The 17535-nt window shown below is 40.4% G+C and overlaps 1 protein-coding gene across 2 annotated transcripts in view; it reads left to right on the top strand.

The window, feature by feature from the left end:
• The window catches only part of FNBP1L (formin binding protein 1 like), a 76372-nt gene that overhangs the window by 13290 nt on the left and 45547 nt on the right, over positions 1–17535 (top strand). For both annotated transcript variants that reach the window (XM_083360595.1, XM_083360594.1), the window contains exon 2: positions 12449–12564. In XM_083360595.1, the coding sequence (XP_083216721.1) occupies positions 12449–12564 (116 nt within the window). The remainder of the gene's footprint in view (positions 1–12448; positions 12565–17535) is intronic.

Below are 17535 nucleotides of genomic sequence, written 5' to 3'. Positions count from 1 at the left end.
ATCATCAAACCAAATCTTGAATATGGTCATAGACTAACGCACAAATGATAATATTTTGAACACAGTGGCAAAGACCTATCTCTGGAGAAACTCTTAATACTGAAAAAGTAGGAAAGAGATAAGAGGACAACTAGCAACAAAGTGGATGGACTCAATGACAAGGGCGATGGGGTGAACTGTTGGAAGACGTAAAAGACCAGTCTAGGGAGGGAGGGACAGATCCTGGAGAAAATCTACTTATGTGATTGCTAATAGTTGATACCATCTTAAGAGCACAATAATGAATATTGGTTTGGACCTAAATAATGGTATTGATGACAGCAATGACGGGATGGTCTTGTCAAGATGGATACTGATGCTGGGAGCCAAGCTTCCAATTAGAACATCCGCTAACTCCCTGGAAAGACAGCCTTGGCAGTTTTAAAGAATCACCTTAAAAAGTAGCAGTTATTGCAAGAGACTTTAGAAATGTCATTGATATTGGATCCTGGGCAGATCTTGCTGAGTAACCTAGGAATGACATCTGAATTAAAAATGGAATGGGGGCTCATTTTTAGCTGTTAGCTGTTTGGGATGTTGGAGGTGAATTGAAAAATAATCTGGACATTGACTGGTGTAATTTCTACTTAGAATTAGTTTATGCCAGCAGGACAGTGAAGATCTCTCTCCATCCAAGAGAATAGGAAAAATCTGAATATGGGTAGGGGATTCCAGCCTTCAAAATGAGAATTGCAGGAGGAAAAACTGTTGCAGAGTGCAGGAAGCTAGATTTATTTTATATTTGGTTCTGTAACTGTGTAGGGAATAAGGAAAGCTGAGATTGTAGTGGGGTTGACTGTGTGGTTTCTATTCCGGCCTGAGTGGCCTGCCTAATTAGTCAAGCCATGTTTGTGGTATTGATAGTGGATAGGCTGTTGTGTGGTTGAGTGGATTAGAAGATTATAGTTTTGATAAGGCTTATGTGGATGGAATTTGACCATGACTTGGGGTGAAAGCAAGGATGGGTTGAAGGAGATTAAGTGTGAGTTGCTATTCCAAGGCAAAGGTGATCAAAACAATTCTACCAGCTTTCTCCTAGTTGCCCCATTTCTGGCTCCTTATGGTCAGGGATTTGGAGATGTGGGGGCAAGCTGCTTCTTGTAAAAGACAAATTTATGATCACAGCCTTGGTGGAGCAGTGGGCTAATGCCTCCTTAAGTAACACCAGCTGCCTGCAATTAGTGCAGGTTCGCATCCCACCAGGCTCAAGGTTGACTCAGCCTTCCATCCTTCCGAGGTAGGTAAAATGAGGACCCAGATTGTTGGGGGCAATTAAGCTGACTTTGTAATAATGCCGCTTGGGTGTGTGTGTGAAAGCCCTAATAAGCAGGCATATACATAGAATGAAGGCTACTGCTAAGCTTGTAAGCTGCCCTGAGTCTTTGGAGAAGGGCGGGATATAAATGGAATTAAAATGAAAAATAAATAAAAAAAATTTGGTTGTGGATAAACAGGTGGATCTGGAATGCATTACTGAAATCTGATTGAGAAGGGGGCGGTGATTATGTCTTTTCTGAAATCTCCCCCTCCTGGTCCAAGGGTGACAGTTGTCACTGATCTTGTGTGATACCTGAACCCAAATAGGCAGCAAATAAATTACACAGAGAGATACCTTATTTATGATCAGGGACCCTACTTTTGTACTGACAGGCTATGAATAGCTACATGTTTTGGGTATTAAACTATATCTACCACCCATTCAGATCTGTCTCCACCTCTGTGATCTTGTCTCTGGTTTGGAGAATAATAATAACAATAAGAATAAGAATAACAATAACAATAAGAATAAGAAGTTGGAAGGGACCTTGGAGGTCATCTAGTCCAACCCCCTGCTCAGGCAGGAAACCCTGTACCATTTCAGGCAAATGGCTGTCCAGTCTCTTCTTGAAAACTTCCAGTATTGGAGCACTCACCACTTCTGGAGGCAGGTTGTTCCACTGGTTAATTGTTCTAACTGTCAGGAAGTTTCTCCTCAGTTCTAGGTTGCTTCTCTCCTTGACTAATTTCCATCCATTGCTTCTTGTCCTGCTTTCAGGTGCTTTGGAGAATAGCTTGACTCCCTCTTCTTTGTGGCAGCCCCTGAGATATTGGAACACTGCTATCACGTCACCCCTCACCCTTCTCTTTGTTAAACTACACATACCCAATTCCAGCAACCGTTCCCTATATGTTTTAGTTGAAGTTCCTTCATTCTTTGACAGAGTAAATCTATATCTCATTGGATCAGGGCGGTGAACAATTCATTGAACTTATAGCTTCTATTGTAATCATGGACTTATTGCAGGTAATCACTGCCCCAGTACAGGTAGTTGGGCACGCTTTTAGTGCAGTAATGCCTCCTTAAGTAACACCAGCTGCCTGCAATTAGTGCAGGTTCAAGTCCCACCAGGCTCAAGGTTGACTGAGCCTTCCATCCTTCCGAGGTAGGTAAAATGAGGACCCAGATTGTTGGCGGCAATTACGCTGACTTTGTAATAATGCCGCTTGGGGTGTGTGTGAAAGCCCTAACAAGCAGGCATATACATAGAATGAAGGCTACTGCTAAGCTTGTAAGCCGCCCTGAGTCTTCCGAGAAGGGCGGGATATAAATAGAATAAAAAAAAACTGGATATGGAGGATATTGTAACTGATCTGTTGGCATGGTCAGATAATTTCTTAGTCCAGCTGATATTGGTTGCCATCTGAGACATCAACATGGGTAAGGGGGCTTACTAGCAGTATCCAGAGAGATTCAGTTCTGACAGTGCCTGATTGTTCTCTGCTATTTGGAGGCAATCCGGCTTTTGATGAGATTGTTGCCAAACAGATTCTGTGAGTGTCAAGCCTGAAGTGTACCTTGATTTTCTAAAGATCTCTTGATGATGAAAGAGAAGCAACGTCTGAAGCTTCAGCGGAGGAAGACTACAGGAAGTTCTCAACTTACATCCACAACTGAGCACAAAATTTCTGTTGCTAAGTGAGACATTTGTTAAGTGAGTTTTGCCCCATTTTACCACCTTTCTTGCCACACATGTTAAGTGGATCACTGCAGTTGTTAAGGTGGTAACACGATTGTTAGCTGAATCTGACTTCCCCATTGACTTTGCTTGTCAGAAGGTCTCAAAATGTGATCACGTGACCCTAGGACATTGCAACCGTCATAAATATGGGTTAGTTGCCAAGCATCTGAATTTTGATCACATGACCAGGGAGATGCTGCAAATGCTCATCATACTTGTGAAAAATGGTCATAAGTCACTTTCTTTAATGTCGTTGTAACTTGGAACGGTCACTAAATGAACTGTTGTAAGTTGAGGACTACGTATAGAAGTAAATCTAACAGCATGATATGAACTCATATTTGAGCCTAAAGCAGTGATGGCAAACCTATGACATATGTCAAATGTGATATACCATGACATTTTGAGTTATACACCAACATTCAGCAATACCCGATAACAAATAGCCTTGAAAGACAGTCTGGTTCTTGTGCAATTTGAAGAGGCAGTGGAAGAATGTGTGTGCTCTTTGTGGCTTCCAGACTCTGACCATGCTTTCGTGTGGTTATGGAGGCTGCAGAAGCTGCGGAGAATGACCTGGAACTGCTTTGGGTAAAAACTGTTAGTAGGCCCCCATTTCCATGAAATGACATAGGCAAAACCCACAGACATTTTTTCTCCATGATGGCTCCAGTCCTCTGGAATGTCTGCCCTCCCCCTTAAATAATAAACCTTTATGGTCAAAGTACAACATGTGTACATTGAGATTAGCTGAGCCTCCCCCCCCCCCCGTGCTCTCTCCCCCCAAACACACAGTGACAACAAACCCTCCATCCTACCACACCATGTGAACCAACTACACCACACACCGGTCTCCCAAGTCAATTCTGCATAAGTTCACAGAGATTATATCCCATTCAAAAGCCTAACAGCCCACGGATAAAAGCTATTTTTCAGCCTGTTGGTGCGGCTGGCTATACTCCTATATCTCCTACCCAATGGTAGGAGAGTAAAGAGATACCGTCCAGGGTGTGAGTTATCCCTGAGAATTTTCCTCACTCTTCCAAGGCAGCGAGCCCTGGCGATATCATCCAGTGGTGTCAGGGGACAGCCCACAATGTCTTGTGCTGTGCTCACTACCCTCTGTCTTGGAGATGAGATTGCATCTATATCTTCCTAGCAGCTAGTTAAAAGTATGTTACAGATAGTCTTCAACTTACCCACAAGATGACATGAAGTGCTGATACTATTTTATTATGCCTTGGTAAGACCACATACAGTTCTGATTGCACAATGTAAAAATGATCTTGAGACTCTAGAAAGAGTGCAAAGAAGGGCAAGAAAGATGATTAGGGGACTCGAGGCTAAAACATATAAAGAAGGGTTGCTGGAATTGGGTATGTCTAGTTTAATGAAGAGAAGGAGGGGTGACATGATAGCAGTGTTCCAATATCTCAGGGGCTGCCACAAAGAAGGGGGAGTCAAGCTATTCTCCAAAGCACCTGAAGGCAGGACAAGAAGCAGTGGATGGAAACTAATCAAGGAGAGAAGCAACCTAGAACTAAGGAGAAATTTCCTGATAGTGGAAATTAATCAGTGAAACAATTTGCCTCCAGAAGTTGTGAATGCTCCACCAACACTGGAATTTTTTTTTAAAAAAATGTTAGACAACCATTTGTCTGAAATGGTGTAGGGCAGACATGTCAAACATAAGGCCCGGGGGCCGGATCCGGCCCGCGAAATGGTTTCATGTGGCCCGCGAAGCCATCCTGGTAACAGTGAGGGAACGGCCCCCACTGCCTTGGCCCTGGCCCAGAGACCCTCCTTCTGCCAGAGACCCTCAGATCTGTCCCACTCCTGCCCAGGCCCCCATAGGCACCCTTGATGCGAACGATGTAGAGCTGGCCACGCCCACCCAGTAGGCCATACGCATTCTAGCCATGCCCACCCAGTAGGCCATGCCCACCCTGGCCATACCCACCCGGCCCCCTGAGGGCAACCGCAATGCTGATGCAGCCCTCAATGAAATTGAGTTTGACACCCCTGGTTTAGGGCTTCCTGCCTGAGCAGGGGGTTGGACTAGATCACAGGTCGGCAACCTGCGGCTTCGGAGCCGCATGCGGCTCTTTGAGCCGTCTCTTGCGGCTCCCAGCCGCCCCGTGCGCGCGCACCTCTTCCAACGGGCAGTGGTGCGCGCGCACCTCTCCAAATGGAGAGTGGCACCGCCCGTTTGGAGAGGTGCACGCACACCTCCCCGAATGGGCGGAGGTGCACGCGCACCTCCCCAAACCTTTGGAGAGGTGCGCGCGTACCTCCGCGCGAATGGGCAGCGGTGCCGCTCTTTCAGGAAGCTGCCGCGGCCCGTCTGTAAAGCTGCCGAAAGCGGCAGCTTAGCAGACGGGCCGCGGCAGCTTCCTCAAAGAGCGGCGCCCCTGCCCATTCCGAGAGGTGCGCGCGCACCTCTCCGAACGACCGGAGGTGCGCGCGTACCTCCGCGCGAATGGGCAGCGGTGCCGCTCTTTCAGGAAGCTGCTGCGGCCCGTCTGTGAAGCTGCCGAAAGCGGCAGCTTAGCAGACGGGCCGCGGCAGCTTCCTCAAAGAGCGGCGCCCCTGCCCATTCCGAGAGGTGCACGCGCACCTCTCCGAACGACCGGAGTTGCGCGCGCACCTCCCCAAACCTTTGGGGAGGTGCGCGAGTACCTCCGCGCGAAGGGGCAGCGGTGCTGCTCTTTGAGGAAGCTGCCGCGGCCCGTCTGTGAAGCTGCCGAAAGCGGCAGCTTAGCAGACGGGCCGCGGCAGCTTCCTCAAAGAGCGGCGCCCCTGCCCATTCCGAGAGGTGCGCGCGCACCTCTCCGAACGACCGGAGTTGCGCGCGCACCTCCCCAAACCTTTGGGGAGGTGCGTGCGTACCTCCGCGCGAAGGGGCAGTGGTGCTGCTCTTTGAGGAAGCTGCCGGGGCCCGTCTGTGAAGCTGCCGAAAGCGGCAGCTTAGCAGACGGGCCGCGGCAGCTTCCTCAAAGAGCGGCGCCCCTGCCCATTCTGAGAGGTGCGCGCGCACCTCTCCGAACGACCGGAGTTGCGCGCGCACCTCCCCAAACCTTTGGGGAGGTGCGCGCGTACCTCCGTGCGAAGGGGCAGCGGTGCCGCTCTTTGAGGAAGCTGCCGCTTTCGGCAGGTTTGGGGAGGTGCGCGCGCAACTCCGGTCGTTCGGAGAGGTGCGCGCGCACCTCTCGGAATGGGCAGGGGCGCCTCTCTTTTTGAGGAAGCTGCCACGGCAGCTTCGCAGACGGGCCGCGGCAGCTTCCTCAAAGAGCGGCACCGCTGCCCATTCGCGCGGAGGTACGCGCGCACCTCCCGGAATGGGCAGGGGCGCCGCTCTTTGAGGAAGCTGCCGCGGCAGCTTTGCAGACGGGCCGTCGCCGTCGGGCAACCGGGAACCGGTTCCATCTCATTTTTAAAAAAATGGCAGCCGCGTGCATCTGCGCATGCGCAAAAAACCTTTTTGCGCATGCGCGTGCATGGACACACGCACGCGGCTCCCTCTTTTTTTAATTTGTGATGGAACCGGTTCCCAGTGGCTCTTTTTCTTTTTTAGGTTGCCGACCCCTGGATTAGATGAAGACCTCCAAAGTACCTTCCAACTCTGTTGTTTTGTATTTGTATTCTGTACTACCTATTGCTTGACAAATGCTCCCCCTCTTGCCATGGCTACATGATTAAATTTTGGGCATTTGCAGCCTTCTGCAATCATGATCACAATGCCCAATGTTTTTTTGCTGGAAACTGGTGTTTACTTCCAGTTGTAGAATCGGGTGGGTTACGTGATGACTTGCTTAACAACCAGAATTATGATTTATACCATAATTCCAGATTCAATTAAGGTCGTAAGTCAAAGACTATATTCTTATAAGCTTCTGAATGAATTCTAACATTGTAGGTTTATGTTATGTGATTTCAATTTAATTTAATTTTGACTGTAATTTACTGTGGTGATTTTGTTATTGTATTTTATAATTATGGACTACCAAGAGTCCAGAGATGAGGCAGATAAATCTGCACCAATGAGTAGTGTAGAACAAATACCTGTGAAAGTGTATTCATGTTAAGATACCATAGTGGAAGGAGAACTTTTGTCTGTAAGAAGCAGACTCACTTAATTTCTGCTCATTTCAGTGGCTTTTCTCTAAATATGACTAACTAGATGTTCAGTTTTTTCACTAGGAAATACTTAATCCATGTCAGATTTTAGATGGCGTTTAAATTAATGTTACTTTCTCAACATTTAATGTTATAGCAATGTTGCCCCTTTAATCTTTATTATTTATCCTAATTAATTTTTGTTGAAATATTATTCTTAATGTTAATATTTTTCATATTTCATATAAGAATTAATGTTCTGTGATAGACATTGAATTGAGAAGACCTTGATGCAAGTGTGCTCATCCATAAAACTCATCAAATCACCTTGTTCTAGTATCTGTTCCCCAGCTTATACTAATTTATAGAATAATTCTTAGAATAAATGAGATAATCCTGTGTATGCTATTTGGAGCTATACAAGTGTGCTTGATGCCTTCAGAGTTTTTTTAAATAATCTTCTATGGATTTCTTCAGTCTACATACAAGTATGGATTTATTTAGGGTGCATACAGAAAGCACAACCCAGTATTTTTCAGTATGAACATGTTGGTAATAATAGCAAGCAGAGAGCTGTCGCACAATTGTAGCTTCTTCTACATAATATAAATGCATTAAAAGAGACCTCTTTATTTGTACAGAATATTTCCAAATGACTGAAGAAGGAAAGTGGTTATGTTTTATGCTTTCTATCGCAGTATTTAATGCATCCTTGAGAATTAGGAGTGTATATTGCAGCTTCAAATGTAAAATTATATAAGAATAATTATGAAACACTATGGTTGAAGGTACAAAGGGATTTAAATAATTGGAAAAAATTACCATTATCCTTATTGGGAAGAATTGCAGTTGTTAAAATGAATGTTCTACCAAAGTTTCTCTTTTTGTTTCAAATGATACCTATATTGAAAAAGGATGCCAACCTTGATCAATGGCAGAAGGGTATTAACAAATTTATTTGGGCGGGGGAAAAAACCAAGAGTTAAATTTAAGATTTTACAAGATGCTAGGGAAAGAGGGGGACTTAAGGCGCCGAATTTGAAATTGTATTATGATGCGGTTGCCTTGACGTGGGTTAGTGATTGGCTTAATTTAACTAATAAGAGAATACTTAATCTTGAGGGTTGGGATTTGGTATATGGATGGCATGCATATTTGCTTTATGACAAGAAGGTGGATAGGGATTTTAAATCTCATATTCTTAGAAGTGCCTTGTTGCGTGTCTGGAAAAAGTATTATTATAAGTTAAATTATAAAATACCAATTTGGGGAATTCCTGGACATGCGATAGAGGGTGTATCTATGGGAGTGAGTTTGGATATGGCTTCCTATAAGGAATTACTTAGATTGGAAGGGAATGATTGGCAACTTAAATCATTAGAGGAGTTAAGACAAGAAAAAATAAGTTACTCTTTGTTTCAATATACCCAATTGAAAGCTAGGTGGAAGTTAGATCAAAAGGTTGGCATCACAATTACAGATCAAAATTTAGTAAAACAAATTAGAGACTTAAATTGTGCACATATAAAGAGGATATATAATGTTTTAATTGAATTGGACTCGGAAACGGAATTAGTTAAAGATTGTATGATAAAGTGGGCACAAAATATTCAGGAACCAATTTCGCTGGATACTTGGGAGATAATTTGGGTCAGAAATGTTAAATTTACTCAGGCTCAAAACTTAAGAGAAAATTTTTATAAAATGTTTTATAGATGGCATTTGGATCCCAAGAAGTTGTCTAATATGTATCCTAACTTGCAGTCTAAATGTTGGAGATGTGGTAGTTTAGAAGCCACCTATTTTCATATGTGGTGGACTTGTAGAAATATAAAAGCTTTTTGGATTAAAATTTGGTGGAACATTCAAAAGATTTTTAAGAGGAAGATAAAGTTTTCTCCGCAATTGTTTTTATTGGGTATTGTTGTAGATTGTGATGTTAAAGAAACTAATTTGATGTTGAATATGATAACAGCAGCACGGTTACTGGTGGGACAATATTGGAAGAAGGATAGTTTGCCTACTATAGAAGAATGGGTGTTTAAAGTTTTGAATCTTGCAGAAATGTCTAAGATTTCTGCTTATTTGAAAGATCATTCACAGGAAAGATATTTTCAGTTTGGAGGAGATGGATAGATTATATTCAGAATAAATATGGGACTAAAAAGTTCCATTTAGCTTATGAGTAGATTTTAGAGGGATATTGTTATCTTAGTGTTAGTCCTTTGTATGTATCTATGTTAAAGGGGAGTTAAAGCACATTATGAATTTGGTTAATTGTATATTATGGATAATTCTTATTTAGAATATGATTATTATAACTATAATCCTGTATTTAGCTCTGGGAAGTGGGGGGGAAGTGGGGTGGTTTAGGCTGGGGGGGATTTGGGGATATATTGTAAAATTTTGTTTCTGTAAAACTCTTTAATAAAAAAAAATGCATCCTTGAGCAAAGTTTTATTTTTATTTGTGTTTGTGCTGACCAGAAAAATTACATGAAGTGTTTGCATTGATAGAACTAAACATAAACAGTTCAAGTATTGTAGGTTTTTTTTAATGTAATTGATGGTAGCTAATGGTATCGTAATTGATTAAATATTAAATAGTGTGTCTGGTTTCCACATTATGCATGCTGGCATAGGTCCACCTATGAAATATATCTACTGTTTGAAATACATGATCAATACAAATTTGTGTAACATGGACTAAAGTGCTACTTTTTGAACCAGTTCTTCTCAAATATATGCCAACAATTCCTAAAACAGACTGGCTGCCAAAAAAACCATCTGAGAACTCTGCATTTGAAAGGATTTTAAAGTCTTTAGAATAAAACAGGACTGCAGAGCAGTGTATTCATGGACATTAGAAATTTGGATATACGATATTTGATTTCTTGAATATCCAGTGCCAAAATTGTAAATGGGAAAGTATTAAAAACAGAGGGAAAACATTTTTTTTAATTTGGAAAGATACTCTGTAGAGTATTGTCATGTCTTAAGCAGAGATCAGACTTCCAATTGGGTGAAAAAAATGAGTGGTTATAATGTAGTTAAGACTGATTAAATTGTAACTGAGCAAATTGGTCATATATGTTTTATGTGGTAGAGAGAGTAACTATAAAACATGAGCTCTAATTGATAACAAAGTTTCCCTTTGTAGCCACATATTGTTTCACCTTCCAGTATTAATTTTATTGTGTCCTATTTTGTAAAATTAAATTGCATTCACCTGTCAGATGCAATGCTTCTAAGATGAAATGGCTGAAATGGCAAATTGAAACTGCCTGCCTACATTCAGCATATTTAGCAGATAGCTATTAAATGTCTTGAATGCTATAATGATAGCTGCAATTTTAAAATTCTCTTTCCCCGAAGTATACATTTAAACTAAATAGAGCTTAACGATGATAGTAAATGTTTTAATCATTGGCTAGGAGACTTCCTGCTCAGAGCAAACAAGTATCTATCTCTAGACTATTTAAAATGGGGATCCACTGTTTAGTTTTCCATTTAATCTGTTTGGATAAAAGACTATACCTTGATCCTTATTTTGGCGAGAAATCAATAAGAAAAATATCCTTTGTTTTGGGATCACCTTCTGATGACTGCACTGACACATGTGTGTTGGCAACAATACAGAAACACCTTTTTCAGACTTTTTTTTTTAAGTTTTCAAGTTTAGTTCATGGCATGGACTTTCTTGGGGTTTTTTCCCTTACAAGTACTAATCAGATGTGATTCAACTTACTAACTGTGATTTTATTTACGTAGTACTGGATATGATTCAGTTTATCAACTATAACTTTCTTTACATAATACTAGAAAGAATTACAAATGGTAGTCTTTGGCATGGCTGTGATTTTTCCCTTTTCTTTCCCCTTTTGTTTATTTCTGATGAAGTATTCCTTTTTTTTTCTTTTGTACCATTTCTTTTATTTTTATCCTTTATTGGTTTTATTGTAATTTTCCTTTTTTGATTGTTGTGAGCTACCCAGAATCATTGACAGTTGGTGTACAACTTTAATAAATTATTATTCCTCCACTAGTTTTGCAACAAATGTGATCACTGTTGGCTTAGAACTACAGATAAAAATATTGTTTTATTTATTACTTATTTTAGCATTTTTCTCTCACTTTCCCTTCACTGGAATGTATATATGGTTTGGCCATGCTGCCCTCTTTTATTATGCTTCTAGTGTTCATAGTTATTTTTTTTTGGAACATCCCTTTGTGCAACATGGAATGATAGGGTTTTGAGGACCTCTTCTACGCATTTATTTTATTTTATCAGTTACACAATTTACTGTGAGTTACAGCAACAGAAGCTTTTACTGAGGTCATATTAGTTATGGTGCGTACAGAAAGAAGCAACAGATAGTTAAGTTAAATTGTTATATATCTATGCTAGGTAATTATCTTCTGTGTGATACAGATCTCTTTTTTTGCAAACAACCACCTTATAAGCATCATATGTAACCTTATTTTGAGGGAAAGGTAAGAAATCCAATAAATAATTCACTTTCAGATTTTAAATAATTTTAATTAATTAGTTAATTTTAACTAATTAAGAAAGCAGTACTAGTTTTCTTAGCATAAATAAATACATTTAAAATCTAGTAACCCTTCCCAATTCTTTATCAAGAGATGACTTTTTCATTGATTGCAAGATTGGAATCAGGTTACAACTACTGAAGTGCAGTTTGCTTTATTATGAATTCTGACAGAATTTAAATTTTGGGTAAATTTGATTTATTCAGGCCTTAGATCATTAGTGATTATCAAAAAAATATTTTTAATTTATTTATTTATTTTATAGTAAATGTTAAGTATTGAGCCAGTGCTCTCTGAAGACATTGCATGGTCATGTGGCCAGCATGACATCATGAAGGGCTATTACATTCCCACTGGAGTGGTACCTATTTATCTATTTGCGTTTGTATGTTTTTGAACTGCTAAGTTGATAGGAGCTGGGGCGAGTATGTGTGGAGCTCGAATGTTGAACCTGGGCTGCTGGCTTTCTAATCTAGCCAACAAGTTCATCGTTGTAACTACTGAGCCACCACACCTCACCACCCCCTAACAACCTTGGTACTGCAAAAAGGTTTCACATATTTTCACATTTGTTGGGATCACAGTGGGATTCAGCTGTACTGAATTCTTTTTTTTAAAAATGAGTGTATTTTTGTGTGCTGTGTTTTATCTTTGTTTTTATGAAAAATAGAACATTTATTGAATTTGAGGTTCTTTCCATTGGTATAATGAATATTTCTCTCTTCTCCTTCTCACATTTTATAGGATCAGTTTGATAATTTGGATAAGCACACGCAGTGGGGCATTGATTTCCTGGAAAGATATGCAAAATTTGTTAAAGAAAGGATAGAGATTGAACAGAATTATGCAAAGCAACTGAGGTAAGTTATCTGTAAAATTCTTATGTCTTAAATTTAGATGTTAGCTAAAAGTCATTGCCTAAATATTGTAATTGTATTGAAAGTAGTTATTACTTTTTATAAATATCTTAATTCCTTTCACTTTAATTCTGTCCACTTTGGCTCAAATAAAGACATGTTTTAGTTTAGTATATGCAAACAAAAGCTTGTGTAACAAATGGCATACCATACTATGCAAAGAGACCAGAATAGAAATAGACTCTCTTAATCCAAATGCATCTAAATTAGTAGCTTTTTAGCTCACTATTGATGACTGCTGTTACTCATTAGTTCTGTTTGAAACATCATATATTTTTGCATTTTTCCCCCCATAGAGAAGGCTATGATTGTAGAGATCTGAATTAAAATCTAATTGCTCATTTTCTTTCCTGCTGCTTTTCATAGCTTTTCAGTATGTGTTGGAAAAAGAAATCTCCAATTCTTTAGGATTTCCTGTTATTTTTCATTGGATTACATTCTTCTGACCTTGATAGAATAAGTAGTAAAGGGAATTTGTTATAGTTTTTTTATTATGACAGGAAATTGAAAATATTGGAAGTTGTAAATATGTTCATTAGAATTTAGCAACAGATATAAGAGCCAGTAGTGACTATACTTTATTTTGTTTTAATGTTCATTGTTTTCCTGTTGTTAGGGGATATTGTTGCTTTTATATAATGGTAGGAGTCCTACTTGAGAGCTGAGAATGTAAGATGGTTGTTGAAACATTTAGATATGATGCTTTACTCTGGACAATCTAGAAGTAAACTCTTTATTAACACTGATACATTTCTTTCCAGATTGATGATTTTCATATTGATCTTTGAAGATAATATTGTGAGCAGTGGATTTTTCCCTAATTATAAGTTTCAGAACATTTTCCAGTTCTGTTTCCTTTTTTAAATAACAAATTTTGTTAATGTCCATTTCAATTAATTTATGTTTTTGTATTCTCATCTAGCTTCATTTCCATTTCTTCAGTATTCTCATACTTCCTTCTGTTTAGAGCAGTGCTTCTCAAAACTGGGTAAATTACCCAAAATTGGATAAAAGTGGTTTTTCTTCGGGTACCAAACATAATCACAACACGGCCATTTAAATAAGGACTTTCTGATAAGCAGTTTTGGAAATGATGGGGAAAGTTTGGGAAGTACTGGTTTAGACAATTACCACTTAATTTTTATATTTCTGTTTTACAATGATAAGCATATCAATTAACACATTTGAAGCAATTTCCCCATATGGAACTTATGTTGTATATTCTGTGTTAGGCTAGTCAATGTTACAAAAAATAGTATGACAATATGCCAAACAATGTTCCTCTTGCTTATTCCATTGTTTACTAAAGTTGAGAATGCTGTCTATTCAAATTGAATATCATCTAATTTAAGTAATTATTCTGAGATATGTACAGGTAGTCCTCAGGTTATGACCAAAATTGGGACCACAGTTTCCCTTATACAGTGTGTGTGTGTGTGTGTGTGTGAGAAATTATTTAATCCCCTGCTCATTTGGTACATATACATAGAATGAAGGCTACTGCTAAGCTTATAAGCCGCCCTGAGTCTTCGGAGAAGGGCGGGATATAAATGGAATTAAATAAAAATTTGCCCACTGACAAAGAAATGATCAGTCTATAATTTTAATGGTAGATTTATTTTAACAGTGAGACAGAGAATAACAACAAAAAATACAGAAAAGCGCATTTAAAAAAACTTATAAATTGATTTACATTTTAATGAGTGAAAGAAGTAGAAGTATTTGACCCCTTCACAAAACATGATTTAGTACTTGGTGGCAAAACCCTTGTTGGCAATCACAGAGGTCACACGTTTCTTGTAGTTTGCACACATCTCAGGAGGGATTTTGTCCCATTCCTCTTTGCAGATCCTCTCCAAGTCATTAAGGTTTTGAGGCTGACGTTTAGCAGCTTGAACCTTCAGCTCCCTCCACAGATTTTCTATGGGATTCAGGTCTGGAGACTGGCTAAGCCACTCCAGGTCCTTAATGTGCTTCTTGAGCCACTCCTTTGTTGCCTTGGCCCTGTGGTTTTGGGTCATTGCCATGCTGCAATACCCATCCACGACCCATTTTCAATGCCCTGGCTGAGGGAAGGAGATTCTCACCCAAGATTTGATGGTACATGGCCCCATCTATCATCCCTTTGATGCAGTGAAGTTGTCCTGTCCCCTTAGCAGAAAAACACCCCCAAACTATAATGTTTCCACCTCCATGTTTGATGGTGGGGATGGTATTCTTGGGGTCATAGGCAGCATTCCTTCTCCAAACATGCCGAGTTGAGTTGCTGCCGAAGAGCTCGATTTTGGTCTCACCTGTCCAAACGCTTTCACCCAGTTCTTCTCTGAATCATTCATATATTCATTGGCAAACTTCAGACGGGCCTGTACCTGTGCTTTCTAGAGCAGGGGGACCTTGCGGGCACTGCAGTATTTCAGTCCTTCACGGCGTAATGTGTTACCAATTGTTTTCTTGGTGACTATGGTCCCAGCTGCCTTGAGATCATTGACAAGATCCTCCTGTGTAATTCTGGGCTGATTTTTCACCGTTCTCATGATCATTGGAACTCCACTAGGTGAGATCTTGCATGGAGCCCCAGACCAAGGGAGATTGACAGTTATTTTATGTTTCTTCCATTTGCGAATAATCGCACCAGCTGTTGTTACCTTCTCACCAAGCTGCTTGGCAATAGTCTTATAGCCCATTCCAGCCTTGCGTAGGTCTACAATCTTGTCCCTCACATCCTTGGACAGCTCTTTGGTCTTGGCCATGGTGGAGAGTTTGGAATCTGATTGATTGCTTCTGTCTTTTATATGGGTAACGAGTTGTGATTAGGAGCACTTCCTTTAAGAGAGTGCTCCTGATCTCAACTTGGAACCTGTATAAAAGACACCTGGGAGCCAGAAATCTTGTTGATTGATAGGGGATCAAATACTCATTTCACTCATTAAAATGCAAATCAATTTATAACTTTTTTGAGATGCGTTTTCTGAATTTTGTTGTTGTTATTCTCTGTCTCACTGTTAAAATAAACCTACCATTAAAATTATAGACTGATCATTTCTTTGTCAGTAGGCAAATGTACAAAATCAGCAGGGGATCAAATAATTTTTCCCCCCACTGTAAATCGGTGTAGTTGTGTTTTTCTGCATTGGCTTACGACAGCAATCCTGGCTCTTCCCAATATGGTTATTAACCAAGAATCCATCTTATTAAATGAATGTCCACCCCCAATCCAACTCATTCTGAGCTTGGTCCCTTTCATCCCCAAGCTTTGATAAGATAAGGGACTTATTCAGATTCCCCCACCTGCCTCTCTCCTATCCCATTTCTGTCCTTTGGCCACCCTGCCTTGAGAGATGACAAACAGTCCCAAAACTGTGTGACACCGTGGCTGCTTGCCATGCCCCAGGAAGCCTCAACAAGCACCAGCAAGCATTAATTTTCCCAGTTGCTTTTTCTCCCCAGGCCCATGGGGCCCCCTAGCCCATTCCCACAAGCAGTCCTCAAGCATTCATTTGCTCCCAGCAAGCGTTCATCCACCCAGTTGCCTTCTCTCCCAGTTTCCCACACCAAACTTTCACCTTTTGTGCATAAACACCTCACCACATCAGAAATGGGGGGTGGGGAGGGAAAAACTCCAAAGACAGCACAGCTTTAGCCAGTTTGGAAAACCGTGTTGTCTTCAGAAAGGCTTCCAAAGATGGTGCAGCTTCTGCCACTTTGGAAACAGGGAAGGGGTTGAAAGATTTCCAAAGACAACACATCTTTCTGAAGTGGCTACAGCTGTGCTGTTTTCAGAAATCGTTCTGAAAACAGCACAGCTTTAGCAACATGTAGGAAACATTTGACAAAGAAATTGGGTCCAAAAGGAGGAGGCAAAGACACGTTGGATGCCAAAGGCAAAACATTGGTGCATGAAAGTAGAAGAGAAAGCATCTATAATATAATATATAGGTGTCTCTAGAAAGAATTGGACATAGTCCTCAACTTACAACCATTTGTTTAGCAAAGTTACAACGGCACTGAAAAACATGAGTTAGACCAGTCCTCACAGAGTCATTGCAACATCCCCACAGTTTCGTGATTAAAATTTGGGTGCTTGGCAACCAGCATGTATTTACATAGTTACATAGTTGCAGCATCCAGAGGTCATGTTATCACCATTTATAACCTTCCCAGCCAGGTTCTGACCAGCAAAGTCATAGGGGGAAGTCAAATTCACTTAACGACTACGTGATTCAAGGAGAGAACCAACCTAGAACAAAGGAGAAATTTCCTGACAGAACAATTAACCAGTAGAGTGACTCTTTTCAAGAAGAGATCGGACAACCATTTATCTTTAATGGTATAGGGTTTCCTGCTTGAGCATGGGGTTGGACTGGAGGATCTCCAAGGTCCCTTCCAACTCTGCTACTCTGATCCCCTTAACAATTAATTGTGACAAAAAGGTTGTAAAATCGGGCAAAAAAGGTTGCACCACTCATTCAATCGCCTTGCTTAGCACTGTAAGTTCTGGACTCAATTGGGATTGTAAATTGAGGAATACTGTACTTGATTTTGAAGATGAAGAAAGTTATTTAATCCTGTTGAGTTGGAAACTATATAATTTGTGCATAGCCAAATGAAGTTTTAGTTACCTAAATTACTATATTTAGAAAGTTTGGCAAGATTTCTAGATACTTTACTAGCATGAATTCTAAATTGAAAGCAAATGTGGTTTCTTGTTTCTCAAGTATGTTTTTCTTTAATTGAAACTGAGAACATAAGAGGTTGATTGTGATCCAAATGTAGATGTGGCAGACTCTCATTCAGCAATTGTACAGATGAATTCATATTCTGAAGAGATTCATGCTGAAAAACCTATCATTCCATAGGTAATTGCTCCCAGAATAAAATGACTTTTTATCGTCAGCTGCTTTTCTCTAAATATTC

This window comes from Vipera ursinii (genome assembly GCF_947247035.1).
Source record: "Vipera ursinii genome assembly, chromosome: 3".
In the NCBI taxonomy this organism is placed as follows: Eukaryota; Metazoa; Chordata; class Lepidosauria; order Squamata; family Viperidae; genus Vipera; species Vipera ursinii.
Note: the sequence above shows the minus strand (reverse complement) of the source record. Positions and strands in the feature narration are given on the sequence as shown.